This window comes from Babylonia areolata, chromosome 8, assembly GCF_041734735.1.
Source record: "Babylonia areolata isolate BAREFJ2019XMU chromosome 8, ASM4173473v1, whole genome shotgun sequence".
In the NCBI taxonomy this organism is placed as follows: Eukaryota; Metazoa; Mollusca; class Gastropoda; order Neogastropoda; family Buccinidae; genus Babylonia; species Babylonia areolata.
This window is the reverse complement of record NC_134883.1, coordinates 8,065,119-8,078,917: the sequence shown is the minus strand read 5'-3', so window position 1 is coordinate 8,078,917 and position 13,799 is coordinate 8,065,119. Positions and strand designations below refer to the sequence as shown.

At 45.5% G+C, this 13,799-nt stretch overlaps 1 protein-coding gene across 1 annotated transcript in view; it reads left to right on the top strand.

Annotated features, from left to right (window-relative positions):
• LOC143285029 (alpha-(1,3)-fucosyltransferase 7-like) overlaps positions 1-12,002 on the top strand; it is a 21,792-nt gene extending 9,790 nt beyond the window's left edge. The window contains exons 2-7 of the mRNA XM_076592204.1: positions 2,308-2,823; positions 4,690-4,953; positions 7,369-7,584; positions 10,076-10,375; positions 11,069-11,122; positions 11,801-12,002. Of these exons, the coding sequence (XP_076448319.1) occupies positions 2,308-2,823; positions 4,690-4,953; positions 7,369-7,584; positions 10,076-10,375; positions 11,069-11,122; positions 11,801-11,860 (1,410 nt within the window). The 3' untranslated portion in view covers positions 11,861-12,002. The remainder of the gene's footprint in view (positions 1-2,307; positions 2,824-4,689; positions 4,954-7,368; positions 7,585-10,075; positions 10,376-11,068; positions 11,123-11,800) is intronic.
• The last annotated feature ends 1,797 nt before the right edge of the window (positions 12,003-13,799 follow it).

Below are 13,799 nucleotides of genomic sequence, written 5' to 3'. Positions count from 1 at the left end.
GAAACGGGCATGGCTGAAGCATACATTTTTTGAAACTGACATGGTTGAAACTAATGACTTAGCTCAGTGAAAAATGACAAGATTGAAACCGACATGGTTGGAATTGACATAATTGAAAAATGACATGGTTGAAACATATCATGGTTGAAACTGACGCACTTGAAAAAGAACATTACTTTCGTTGTTTTTCTTTTTGTTTTTGACGTTTTTTGAAGGACTGGGTAAATCGATTAAGAACGTCCATGTGCGATGTCGTGTTGGCATACACACAAAGACACCAGATCGTTGCTTGCCAAATAGTCAAGATTTGCGTCTTTGACAAGAATATATGTATTCTGTGGGGGAATTTGGGTTATGTAAGTACTGTATTACCGTTATGATAATGATAATGATTTTGATGATGGTGGTGGTGGTGATGACTGATGATAATGATGATAATTATTCTCTTACACAAAATACGAGTCAAATTAACACATATGAATGGCGAATGATCTCTTGCAGAGGATTCTTTAGAAGCCGTATCAATGTATTCAATGGCCAGTTGCAGTTTTCATTCTCAGTCATATGTGCTTCCTGACACACCCCCCCCCCTAACCCCCCCTCACCCCTCACCTCCCCCCCCCCCCTTCTAGAGTCTCACAGCACAAAAATCACAGTGGTATGGACAGTTCTTTGCTTGCTTCATTATAACTCATATTGTTGTAAGGTCTTCCGGTCTGCAAACCCTGCTAGTTTATTGCTGGTTAGATGCTGCTGCTGTTATCGTTCTTTGCTTTTCTTCCTCAACGACTTTGGCTGTAGCTGTTCCTATTTAGACTCTCTGGCGATGTTGCATGCCATTTGACTCGGAAGCGGGTATTGATTTAGGACACACCCACACCCTCACACACACACACACACACACACACACACACACACACACACACACACACACACACATACACTCCCCACACGCCCACCCACACATACATCCTCCTCCTCCTCCTCTTCTTCTTCTTCTTCTTAACTCTTTGAAGAGACGTTGGGGCGTCGCACGATTGTTCACCGGATTCTTCCAGGTCTGTCGGCTGTGTTCCGAAGCCTGGGTCTCTGCTGATGGTTTTCCTGTCCATTCTGCAATGGTGCCTTTCCATCGATTTTTAGAATCGTGACCAATAATCATTGTCACGACTACCTTTTCCATAATCATATTCTATAGAATTTTGCCAAAGGACAACACTCTCGTTGCCACGGGTTCTTTTTCAATGCGCCAAGTGCATGTTGCACACTCGGTTTATTGTCTCACCCGAATGACTAGACCCTTAGTTGGATTTTCCAGTCAAACGCGAGAAAGGACGAGAGTGGGATTCGAATCCAGACCCTCACGGACTCTGTATATACTGGGAGATGGGCGTCTTAACCATTCAGCCACCTTGTTCCTCAAAAACTCCTAAAACATCATGATCATTACTGGAGGGTGGGTGCTCCATTTCTGAAATGAGATCACCGCTGTTAACGAGCAGAAGATCGTGGCTTGGTCATTATGTTCCACGTCTCCCTGCAGAGTTCACAATGTTCTGAAAGAGATACACGTCTCGAAGTGCCTTTAAAAAAAATAGTGCGTTTCTTTTGTTCGAACTTCTTATCGTTGTCTAATCAATATCAGCAAAAATGGACTGGAATCTCCCATAATACGATGCAAACGTTGTCAGTCATTGATTTGCTAAGTTCCATCAGTCTGTGTTGATTTTTCTCTGTGGAGTTTTCTTGTTTGTTCTTTCTTCTTTTTCTTCTTTTTTCTTTCTCTCCTTCTTTTCTTCAGATCAATATACAGCCTGGTTGGGTCTCTTTTTCCGACATGTTTCAGAAAATCCACCACCCTCCCAGAACGAGTTTAGTTTTGTACACAGCTGAATAGTCAGCCATCATTTTTTACATACACACCGCCTTCACAAACACGCTTGAATTATTTGCTCATGATGTAATCTCTGGGGTTCCTTAAAACGCCAGTCACGTGATCAGGTAGCTGCGCGGTGTTAATCCAGACATCTTGCAGAGAATATTTTAGAACTTGAGTCGATCGTCAACCTACGAATTGCGGGGGCGGAGGGGGGGGGGAGTGTGTGTGTGTGTGTGTGTGTGTGTGTGTGTGTGTGTGTGTGTGTATGAGTGTGGGTGATATATATATATATATATATATATATATATATATATATATACACACACACACACAGAGTGAGAGAGAGAGAGAGAGAGAGAGAACTATTTATGTAGTGTTTTGCCGCTTTTAATTTCTTTTGTTTATTCTTTTATTTTCCCTCATACCAGATGCGAGTCTTGAAAACCAGCACAGCCGGAAGCTACGTGCAGATCCTCAAGCGGTTCTGCACGATCCGGAACTACAGACGACGACACATGCGCTCTGCAGCCTTCGTGATGATCGGCCTCTTCCTGTTCCTGGTGTTGGCGGTCGGCTCCAGGAGTGCCAGTGACGCCATCTGCATCGCCGAGGCAGACGCGGGGAGATTACCCTGCAGGTCCCGTAGGGTCCGAGAACCGTTCAAAGACAAGTCGACCTTCGTGACCACTTTCCCACACCTCCGTGAGCGCCGGACGAGGGGGAACGTGTCAATCAAGCGCATCCTTCGCTGGTCGGGCTTCTTCTTTGACATGACGTGGGAGGACACGGATGATCGTTACTTCGCCTCGTGTGCCGAAAGCCGGTGCACGATGACGAACGACCGGAGTTTGGTGGAGCAGTCGGATGCCGTGCTGTTCCATGCTCACGACGTGTTCAACTTCTGGAGGAGCTACGTCATGCCTGAAAGTCGTCTTCCTCATCAGGTGAGAGGTTGGGGGAGGGAGGTGCGGGGTTGTGGGTTGGGGGGTGGGGGGGGGGCGTGTTTAAGCCTGTATACACACACTCACACACGCATACAGTACACGCGCAAGCGCGCGTGCTTACACACACACACACACACACACACACACACACACTGACACACATACACGCTCTCTCTCTCTCTCTCTCTCTCTCTCTCTCTCTCTCTCTATATATATATATATATATATATATATATATATATATATATATCACGCGCGCAAAAACAACAACAAAAAGATAAATAGAATAAATAGATAAATAAAGCGCGAGCGCGCGTGCACACACACACACACACACACACACACACACACACACACACACACACACATACACACACTCACACACCCCCACTACACACACACACACACACACACACACACACACACACACACACACACACACACACACACACACATGTTCATCAGAGACCGAGAGTTCGAGGCTTCGTTTCGGCATGGTGCTGTGCCTTTGGGAAAGACACTTCACTCCCACTTTCATCCGATCTACCTTGTCAGTGTATGTACAGACCCTATGTGGAAACGTGCTTATGCCTGAACCCCTTTTGTGTAAGGTGGTGTGTGCCCATCGTGATCGATGATGACCATCGTTGTCATCCAGCTAGGGGATGGGGGGAGGGTGGTGGTGGGGGGGGGGGGATGCTCATGAATCTATCTGTGAGTGCGCAGATGGCTGAATAGTCCAATCTGTGCACGAAATGTTCGCTGACAGTTGGGGCAGACAAAGACAGGCATATCATTGTCAGGGAGCTTGTTTGCCCGTGACTTTCTGGCCTGCCTCATCTGAACAGCTGCAGCAGTCCTGTTGGCCTCGCACAACTTGGCACCTTTGTGCACAGCAGCGCGCCATTTGTCACGGTCCACTGCAGATTCCTCCCAGGAGTCAGGGTTGATATCAAACGCTTTCAGAGAGATGTGTATACATGCACACAGAAGCTCAAATACCCATGTTAAAGATCCTGCACCCCATGTCAGCGTTCGGTGGGTCAGTTATGGAAAAAAAAAGAATACACCCAGCATGCATCCACCCCAAAAACGGAGAATATCTGCCAACATGGCGAGATCGGTAAAGATGGGTACACGTAGATATAAAACCCGCTCGAACAGTACATGTGAGGGAACTTGGGAGTGAGTTGCAGCCCACGAATGCTGAAGAAGGAAAGAAAGAAAGAAGAAGAAGAAGAAACAAAGAAAGAAGAGGAGGAAAAAGAGGAAGTAGAAGGACAAAAGAAAGAGAGAAAGTTAAGATGTCCTGGGTTGGACTGCATGAGGCGATCGATCTTTGCAGCGCTCAGTTTGCTTAGAGTTAAATAAGAATATCCCAAAGTATGTGTACGGAATTTAACTGTGAGTCAGGAACATAATTAACAATAACGCAACTCAGCGCTGCTATTTAAGTTCGTTCTGAATGCACCCCACACCCCGGGTATGGGATACTCTGCTACCTGGAGCCGCCCTCATGGAATTTACCGTGGACTGAGTTAGGAACATTCTTAACGATAAGCTAACTCAGCGCTGCAAAGATCACCTCATGCATCCCCTCCCCCTCCCTGGCATGTATGGATACTGTACTACCTGGAACCCTCCCTCCCTGGCAGGTATGGATACTGTACTACCTGGAACCCTCCCACCCCCACCCCCCAGCCTCCATGGAACTTTCCGTGGAGTTAGTTAGTTGGGAACATTTCTTAACGATAACTAAACTCAGCGTTGCTGCTGAGTTCGCTCTAAATGCACCCCCCCCCCACCCCTCCCCCCCCCCCCCACCCCACAAACCCCCACGCCCCCCCCCCCCTCTCCCCCTGGCAGGTATGGATACTGTACTACCTGGAGCCCCCAACCCGCACGCCGCTCAGCATGGGGCCCCTGGCCGGGGTCTTCAACTGGACGGCCGGCTACCGCCTGGACTCTGATGTGCCCGTACACTACGGGGGCTACACGCGCTACCCCGGGGACCGCTATGGCTCCAACCACACCGTCAACCACGCCCGCCTCAAGCCTCGTCTGGCCGCCTGGATGTCCAGCAACTGCCACGACTTCAACCGACGTCAGCTGCTGGTCCGGCGCTTGAAGGTATGTGTGTCTAGTGTCTGGTGTCTGGTGTCTGGTGTCCGGTGTCCGGTGTCTGGTGTCCGGTGTCCGGTGTCCGGTGTCTGGTGTCTGGTGTCCGGTGTCCGGTGTCTGGTGTCCGGTGTCTGGTGTCCGGTGTCTGGTGTCCGGTGTCCGGTGTCTGGTGTCTGGTGTCCGGTGTCTGATGTCTGGTGTCCGGTGTCTGGTGTCCGGTGTCTGGTGTCCGGTGTCTGGTGTCTGATGTCCGGTGTCCGGTGTCTGATGTGCGGTGTCTGGTGTCCGGTGTCTGGTGTCCGGTGTCTGGTGTCTGATGTCCGGTGTCTGGTGTCCGGTGTCTGGTGTCTGGTGTCTGGTGTCCGGTGTCTGGTGTCCGGTGTCTGATGTCCGGTGTCTGGTGTCTGGTGTCCGGTGTCTGGTGTCTGGTGTCCGGTGTCTGGTGTCCGGTGTCCGGTGTCTGGTGTCCGGTGTCTGGTGTCCGGTGTCTGGTGTCTGGTGTCCGGTGTCTGGTGTCTGGTGTCTGGTGTCCGGTGTCTGGTGTCCGGTGTCTGGTGTCTGGTGTCTGATGTCTGGTGTCTGGTGTCCGGTGTCTGGTGTCTGGTGTCTGGTGTCCGGTGTCTGGTGTCCGGTGTCTGGTGTCCGGTGTCCGGTGTCTGATGTCCGGTGTCTGATGTCCGGTGTCTGATGTCCGGTGTCTGGTGTCCGGTGTCTGGTGTCTGGTGTCTGATGTCTGGTGTCTGGTGTCTGATGTCCGGTGTCTGATGTCCGGTGTCCGGTGTCTGGTGTCTGATGTCTGGTGTCCGGTGTCTGGTGTCCGGTGTCTGGTGTCTGGTGTCTGGTGTCTGGTGTCTGGTGTCTGGTGTCTGGTGTCTGGTGTCCGGTGTCTGGTGTCCGGTGTCTGATGTCCGGTGTCTGGTGTCCGGTGTCTGGTGTCTGATGTCTGATGTCTGGTGTCCGGTGTCTGGTGTCTGGTGTCCGGCGAGGCGACGTCGTAGCGCGGGGTCGGTAAGCCGTTGGGGACCTTTTTTTTTTTTATCCAAGAGGTCAGGCGATAAAAGGGTTGTGACTTGCACGATGTCGATGTAAAACAATAAGAGGTAGACTAAAAAGAATCTTGGTAAAAATCGACTTAACGTGGGATAAAAGAGGCGACGCTATCGAGCCACAGGCACTTCTTCAGGCAAAAAGAGGGTTTTATTTTTATTTTTATTTTTATTTTTTTTCCTGAAGAAGAACCTATGGCTTAATACGTCGCCTATTTTTTCCCACGTAAGTCGACTTTTACCAAGATTCTTTTTTAGTCTACCTCTTACTGTTTTACATCGACATCGTGCAGTCACAACCCTTTTATCGCCTGACCGCTTTACCAAGATTCTTTTAGTCTACCTCCAAGCGGTTAGGGTTCCACCCCACCCCCACACCCCTACCCTGTTTCTGCCTGGTATGGCGTTGTGTTGGGTTGGGTTGTGTTGTGTCCTAGGGAAAGGCGCTTTACTCCGGTTCTCTTCGCTCCTCCTTTACTCCAGTGGGTGAACGGGTGCCTGGACTGGTTATTAGAGAGGGTTAAAACGCCGGAGAGAAAGGATTGCCCCTCCGCCCCCCCTCCACCCGGCCCTTCCCCCTCCTCCTCAACCCCCTCCCCTCGCCCTCGCCCGCCTTTGTGTGTTGTTGTTTAAAATATAAAAAGAACAAAAAAAACCAACAAACAGTACTTGTGTGTGTGTGTGTGTGTGTGTGTGTGTGTGTGTGTGTGTGTGTGTGTGTGTGTGTGTAGTAACAACAATAGTAATAGTGTTAATAATAATGATGATAATGATAATAGTGTAATACTACCACTACTACTACTAATGATAAGAAGAAGAAGTAGTAGAAGAAGAACAACAAGAACAATTATAGTAATTGTAACAACAACAACAACAACAACAATAACAATATACGATGGACCAGACTCACTCCTCACTCTCCCGCACAGTGGAGTAATGGCCTAGAGGTAACACGTCCGCCTAGGAAGCGCGATAATCTGAGCGCGCTGGTTCGAATCACGGCTCAGCCGCCGATATTTTCTCCCCTTCCACTAGACCTTGAGTGGTGGTCTGGACGCTAGTCATTCGGATGAGACGATAAACCGAGGTCCCGTGTGCAGCACGCACTTAGCGTACGTAAAAGAACCCACGGCAACAAAAGGGTTGTTCCTGGCAAAATTCTGTAGAAAAATCCACGTCAATGGGAAAAACAAATAAAACTGCACGCAGGAAAAATACAAAAAAAATGGGTGGCGCTGTAGTGTAGCGACGCGCTCTCCCTGGGGAGAGCAGCCCGAATTTCACACAGAGAAATCTGTTGTGATAAAAAGAAATACAAAATACAAAATACAAAACCCTCAACTCCTCCCCTTCCTCCCTCCCTCACCTCCTCACTCAGAACGCCCTGGGAGACGACCTTGACCTGTACGGAGGCTGCAACAGCAGGCGGTGTCCGGAGACCATCTGTGCTGACACGCTGAGCAACTACAAGTTCTACCTGGCCCTGGAGAACGCCAACTGCCGGGACTACGTCACCGAGAAGTTCTGGGCCGCCCTAGCCAGGCAGCAGGTGCCCGTGGTGATGGGAGGGGCCTCCAGTGAGGACTACAGGAAGGTAGTGGTGTTGTTTGTATTGTATTGTAGGTAGTGGTGTTGTTTGTATTGTATTGCAGGTAGTGGTGTTGTTTGTATTGTATTGTAGGTAGTGGTGTTGTTTGTATTGTATTGTATTGTAGGTAGTGATGTTGTTTGTATTGTATTGTATTGTATTGTAGGTAGTGGTGTTGTTTGTATTGTATTGTAGGTAGTGGTGTTGTTTGTATTGTATTGTAGGTAGTGGTGTTGTTTGTATTGTATTGTATTGTAGGTAGTGGTGTTGTTTGTATTGTATTGTAGGTAGTGGTGTTGTTTGTATTGTATTGTAGGTAGTGGTGTTGTTTGTATTGTATTGTATGGTAGGTAGTGGTGTCGTTTGTATTGTATTGTAGGTAGTGGTGTTGTTTGTATTGTATTGTAGGTAGTGGTGTTGTTTGTATTGTATTGTAGGTAGTGGTATTGTTTGTATTGTATTGTATTGTAGGTAGTGGTGTTGTTTGTATTGTATTGTATTGTAGGTAGTGGTGTTGTTTGTATTGTATTGTAGGTAGTGGTGTTGTTTGTATTGTATTGTATTGTAGGTAGTGGTGTTGTTTGTATTGTATTGTAGGTAGTGGTGTTGTTTGTATTGTATTGTAGGTAGTGGTGTTGTTTGTATTGTATTGTAGGTAGTGGTGTTGTTTGTATTGTATTGTATTGAACCTCCAGCGAGGACTACAGAAAGGTGGCGGTGTTCGTTGGTTGGTGTGGGAACGAGGAGGGCGGGGAAAGGCAAGACAGGCGCCTATGGCTGCTGCTGTTGTTGCTGCTGTGGGTTTAGTTGTTGGGCAGTCGTCGGTACGTGATTGTAGGGGAGGTGGGGGGCATGGAGGGTGGGGGGTGGTGATTAGATAAACCACCAAAACACGCAAATCATTACTATACAGACAGAAACACACAGACACATACAGACACAGACACACAGACACACACGGACACAGACACATACAGACAGAAACACACAGACACACACAGACAAAAAAAATCGCCATCATCACCAACAAACAACAACAGTTAATCTCCCACACCCATACCACCACCACCTCCACTGAAAGGAAAAGAAATGAATAGAAAATGTAAATTAATAGATGAACGTTTAGGAGTACTTGTACTTGGCTCTACATGTTATTACTTTAACAAAATACTCAATTTTCATATCAACTTTAAAACTATAAAACTAGAATGAACATGAAAGAGAAATTGAATCGACCGTGTCGTACATTCCCGGCGTTTGTAACTGAACTTGTACATCTATCTAGATCCAGAGAAAATGGCTAAATGTTGCAGTGTGATTGCGGCGATAGCCACGTCTCCTTTACCGCGGACTTAAAAAGAATTTTTAATTGCCCTTAAAGATTTTTTGAATGGTCAAGATACACCATAATAATATGATTTAAACAGCGTTCTCACTGCGATTACCGCAATCGATTTATCGCCCTTTAAAAAAGCATGTTTAAATATTAAATTTTTGAATGTCAGTTAAGGAGTCACGATAGTGTATTAGCTAAGACAGTTTCTTCTCACCCGGACACGCGGGGTTCTAATCTGGCGTCAGGACTTTTTTTTTTCTTTTTTTTTTTTAACCCGAAGGTTTATACTAACAAATACAGAACACATTTTAACGTTTAGATGTTTTTTAAAAAGTGTATCACAAGTGAGTCTTGAAGGCCTTGCCTCTCTTGTTTATTGTAATAAAAAAAAACCACACACACACACACACACAAAAAATACACACACGGACAAAAAAAAACAAAAAAAAGAAGAAAAAAACACAAGAAAAATAACTTCCATCAGTAACCAAGGTGTTTGGGGTTTTTGTGTGTGTGTGTGTGTTTTTTTTTGGGGGGGGGTGTTTTTTTATTTTTTTTATCTTGTTTGATTGTTTGTTTGTTTTCAAGAATTCTCGGCTTCTGGATGACTATACGCATAGCAGAAAGTTTTGTTAGCGCAGAATCGAACTTTGCAACTCACGTGGAAATTTCGAAAGTGTCGAGGTCGCACCACCTTCCCCAGAAAGACCTGACGGGACAGGGAAGTGTTGGGTTGGACTGAACGGAGTTCACAGCAGCATTCATTCAAACTGACACACCATTCGGCGACACAATAAAGTACGATACGACTCGATGCGATACGATACGATGCAACACAGTTGCGATGATGATGACGACGACGATGATGTTGATGATTTCGCACGACGACGACGATGATGATAAAAATGATGATAAAGATGATGACACGAGACCATACGACACACTAAAATACGATACCATACGATTCGATACGGTACTGTGCAACACAGTCACGATGACGACGACGACGACGATGATAATGATGACGATTACGACGTCGACGATGATGGTGACAACGACCACAATGACGATGATGACGACGACGACGATAACAGCAAATGATAATGATAACGATGATGATGCTGATGAGCCCCCCCCCCCCTCCTCCCCTCCTGACCCCAGGTGGCCCCACCGGACTCCTTCCTGCACGTGGACGACTTCCCCAGCCCGGACCACCTGGCCAGACACCTGCTGTATCTCAGCCGCAACCAGACGGCCTACAACCGTCACCTGGCGTGGACCCGAACCCACGAAGTGTACAGCGAGCTGCCGGCACGGAGGAGATGGTGGTGCGACCTGTGTCAGGCCCTGCACGACAACGACGACGACGACGACAGCGACGACGACGACGACGATGACAACATAGGAGGCCGCCGTAGTCGTCGCCGTCCTCGTCCTCGTCGTCGTCGTCGCCCTTACCAGGTGTGTTCTTCGGTTTTTTGACGTTAATTCACAGTGTGTGATTTTTTTTTTACACAAACCACACACACACACACACACACACACACACACACACACACACACACACACACACACACACACCAAACAAAAAGAACCCCCCCAAAAAAAAAGCAAACAAAAAAGCAAACAAAAAAAACAAAAAAAAACAAAAACAACCAACCAACCAACCAACCAACCAACCAACAACAACAACAACAACTGCAATAACATCTATTGGCTTAAAGGAGCGCAAACTTTCTCTTCCTCTAAAATCTTCCCATACTGTGAGTTCAGACGAAAAGCATACAGACAAACATAACACATATTATGGGTCCCAAAGGACCGAGAAAAAATTCTCAAATTCTTCTAATTCTTTCCATTCCGTGATTATTGACTGGGGGGAAAAAAGAGAAGAAAAAAAAAACCCATACAGGTACAAGAGTGTAAATGGGTATGGTACCGTGTGGCTGAAGTATAAGTGTTTTTTGTTGTTGGTCTTTTTTTTGGGGTGGTGGTGGTGGAGGAGGGGGGCGGGGGTTTTGGGGGAGGGAGGGCATGGAGACTCGGTGTGTGTGTGTGTGTGTGTGTGTGTGTGTGTGTGTGCGTGCGTGCGTGCGTGCGTGCGTGCGTGTGTGTGTGTTGCGGGAAAAAAAAATGTAACGTGTTTACTTCCAGGTGTACAGTGACCTGCAGGGATGGTTCCAGGAAGACACCTGTCCGCAGTGGACGGTGAGTTCCACTTTCGCTTTCACTTTCGCTTTCGCTTTCAACGAGGTGTCCATGTGGTGCATGCAGACTGATCCATTATTATTTCTAAAACGCCGCACTACATCTGCTAAACCCAAACGCGCTGTTCAGACAGGCACTGAGAAGCCTTAATTATTATTGTTTAAAATAATTTATTATTATTATTTTTATCATTATTATTATTATTATTATTATTTTCATTGTTGTTGTTGTTATTGATCATCATCATCATCATTACTACTGTTGTCATCATTTATTATTCATTTATTCATTTATTTAACGATTTTTAATGTTTTATCTTGGTTTGTCGTAAAACATGATGATGATGGTCGTTGTGGTGTTTACCATGATGATGATTGTGATTGTGAATACTATGATTATCATGATTGTGAATATCATCATAGTCATTATTATTATCATCCTTATAAAAAGTATCATTATTGTTATCATTGTTGTTGTTGTTGTTGTTGTTTTTGTCGTAATCAGCATCATCATCATCAGTCATCATTACTATCATTATTATTGATGGGTTGATCCGATCAACTGACTAATAGAGAAGAGAATCTTATGTTCCAGAAGCAAAAAAAAAAATGTATATGACTTGTCGTAGCCAAAGAAACTTGTCTACCTATGCCTTGTCCTTTCCGGCCTCTGTTCCAGGTGATGAACCAACTGTCACGGCTGGTGGACGGCCTGAAAATCAAGCTGGGCCTCTTATAGCAACCCTCCACCCCCTCCCCCCCAACACCCTCCCACCCACCACACCCCCCGACCGCATCAACGCACACCCCGTTGTTGGCTACACAAAGAAGAAGGAAATGGAATAACGATTGATTCTCAACTTCGGGTTGGAAAAAAATATTAGAAGGGGAAGTGAAGGGACGGGTGGTGGAAGGGGTGGGGTGAAGAAGGGGGAAGTGAAGGGGTGGATGGTGGAAGGGGTGGGGTGAAGAAGGGAAAGTGAAGGGGTGGATGGTGGAAGGGGTGGGGTGAAGAAGGGGAAAGTGAAGGGGTGGATGGTGGAGGGGGGGGGTGAAGGTGAGACAAGGAAGAAAGGGAACATGAAAAAAGAAATCCAAGGAAGGAATAATGATGAAGGGATAAAGAGGGAGATATAAAAAAAATATATATAAATAATCATAACGGAGGAAGAGGTGGAAGGTACAGGTACCCCACGGTATTTGTTGTTGTTGTTTGTTTGTTTTTTGAAGGGTGATTTTGAGAATCTTTTTTTTTTTAATTATTATTTTGATTTTGATCTTTATTTAGAATGATTATAGAGAAAGTGTGTGTGTGTGTGTGTGTGTGTGTGTGTGAGAGAGAGAGAGAGAGAGAGAGAGACAGACAGACAGACAGACAGACACACAGACAGACAGACACTGAGGCAGACGGACACAGACAGAGGGGTGGACAAAAGATGTGTTTGCTCTTTGGCCTCAACAATCAAACAACAAACAAACAAACAAACAAAAAGTTTGACAGAATGATTTTGGAGGGCAAAGCATTAACAATAGTACATTTGGCTTCGGTTTTCTTAAACAGCACTTCTTATTTTTGACAAACGAACTTAACCCTTTCACCGCCAGTCAATTTAGAGTACAAAATTCCCATGTGGTATAAACACAGAATAGCTGGGGATTCCCCCTGCAATGTATAGAAAATATGGCCTATCCTACCACCGAACATTAAGAGCAGTAGGTTCATGGATAACAGACCAATGAATGGTCACCTTTCAGTGATATGGGTCCTCTACCACGCCTGTGCATAAATGCGAGCTTGGCGGTGAAAGGGTTAAAACAACCAAATAGAATTTACTACATTTCTTTTCTTCTATGAAAAGTTTTTCATGACTGTTGTTAGGTGTCGTCGTCGTCGCCGCTGTTGTTGTTGTTCTTTTTTTTTCTTCTTCTTCTTCTTTTTCTTCCTTTTTTTTTTCTTCACGGACTTTCTTGGGTCGACCACCGTTTTATTTTGCATACAATTTACACATTCAACTAAAAAATGTGGCAATAATCCAAACCAATACCCGGCATTCCATAACTATGTCATAGTAATCAATAGCATTTATGAAATAAATCACATACAACTTTTCATTTTCTGATTTTGGGCATGTTGCAAAAAAGAAAGAAAGAAAGAAAAAAAAAGACAATAATATGGAAGGAAACTGTACAAATCATACAAAACTTAGAATCCTTTTTTTTTCCTTTCCTTTCTTTTCCCCAGTGCTAATACATGGTGTCTCATTTCCAGTGGGTTTTTTTGTTGTTTGTTTGGTTTTTTTCTTTTTGTTATTTTCCTTTTTTTTACATCAATACTCATCCATTCACTCACAGTTATTTGTCTGTTTGCTTCTCTATTAATGGACAGTATACGTGCATGCAAGATGTTAGTGTTCATTGAATGACTGATTTTCTTCTTTTTTTTCATTTTCTTTCGGTTAACAGGTAAATAAGTTATGGTACTTTCGAAGGACGTTTGGGTGTCAACAATATTTTGCTGGATAAAAGCTTCTGACAAGTCACCAAAGGCTGGACGCTACATTCTTCAACATCTTTGACAAATCAGTGATATACCTACGTGAAGATTCTTTCATTCTATGTTTCATGTCTCAGACATTCCGCCCATGTCATAAAAATGTAAAGTTTTATAAATGTTTTCC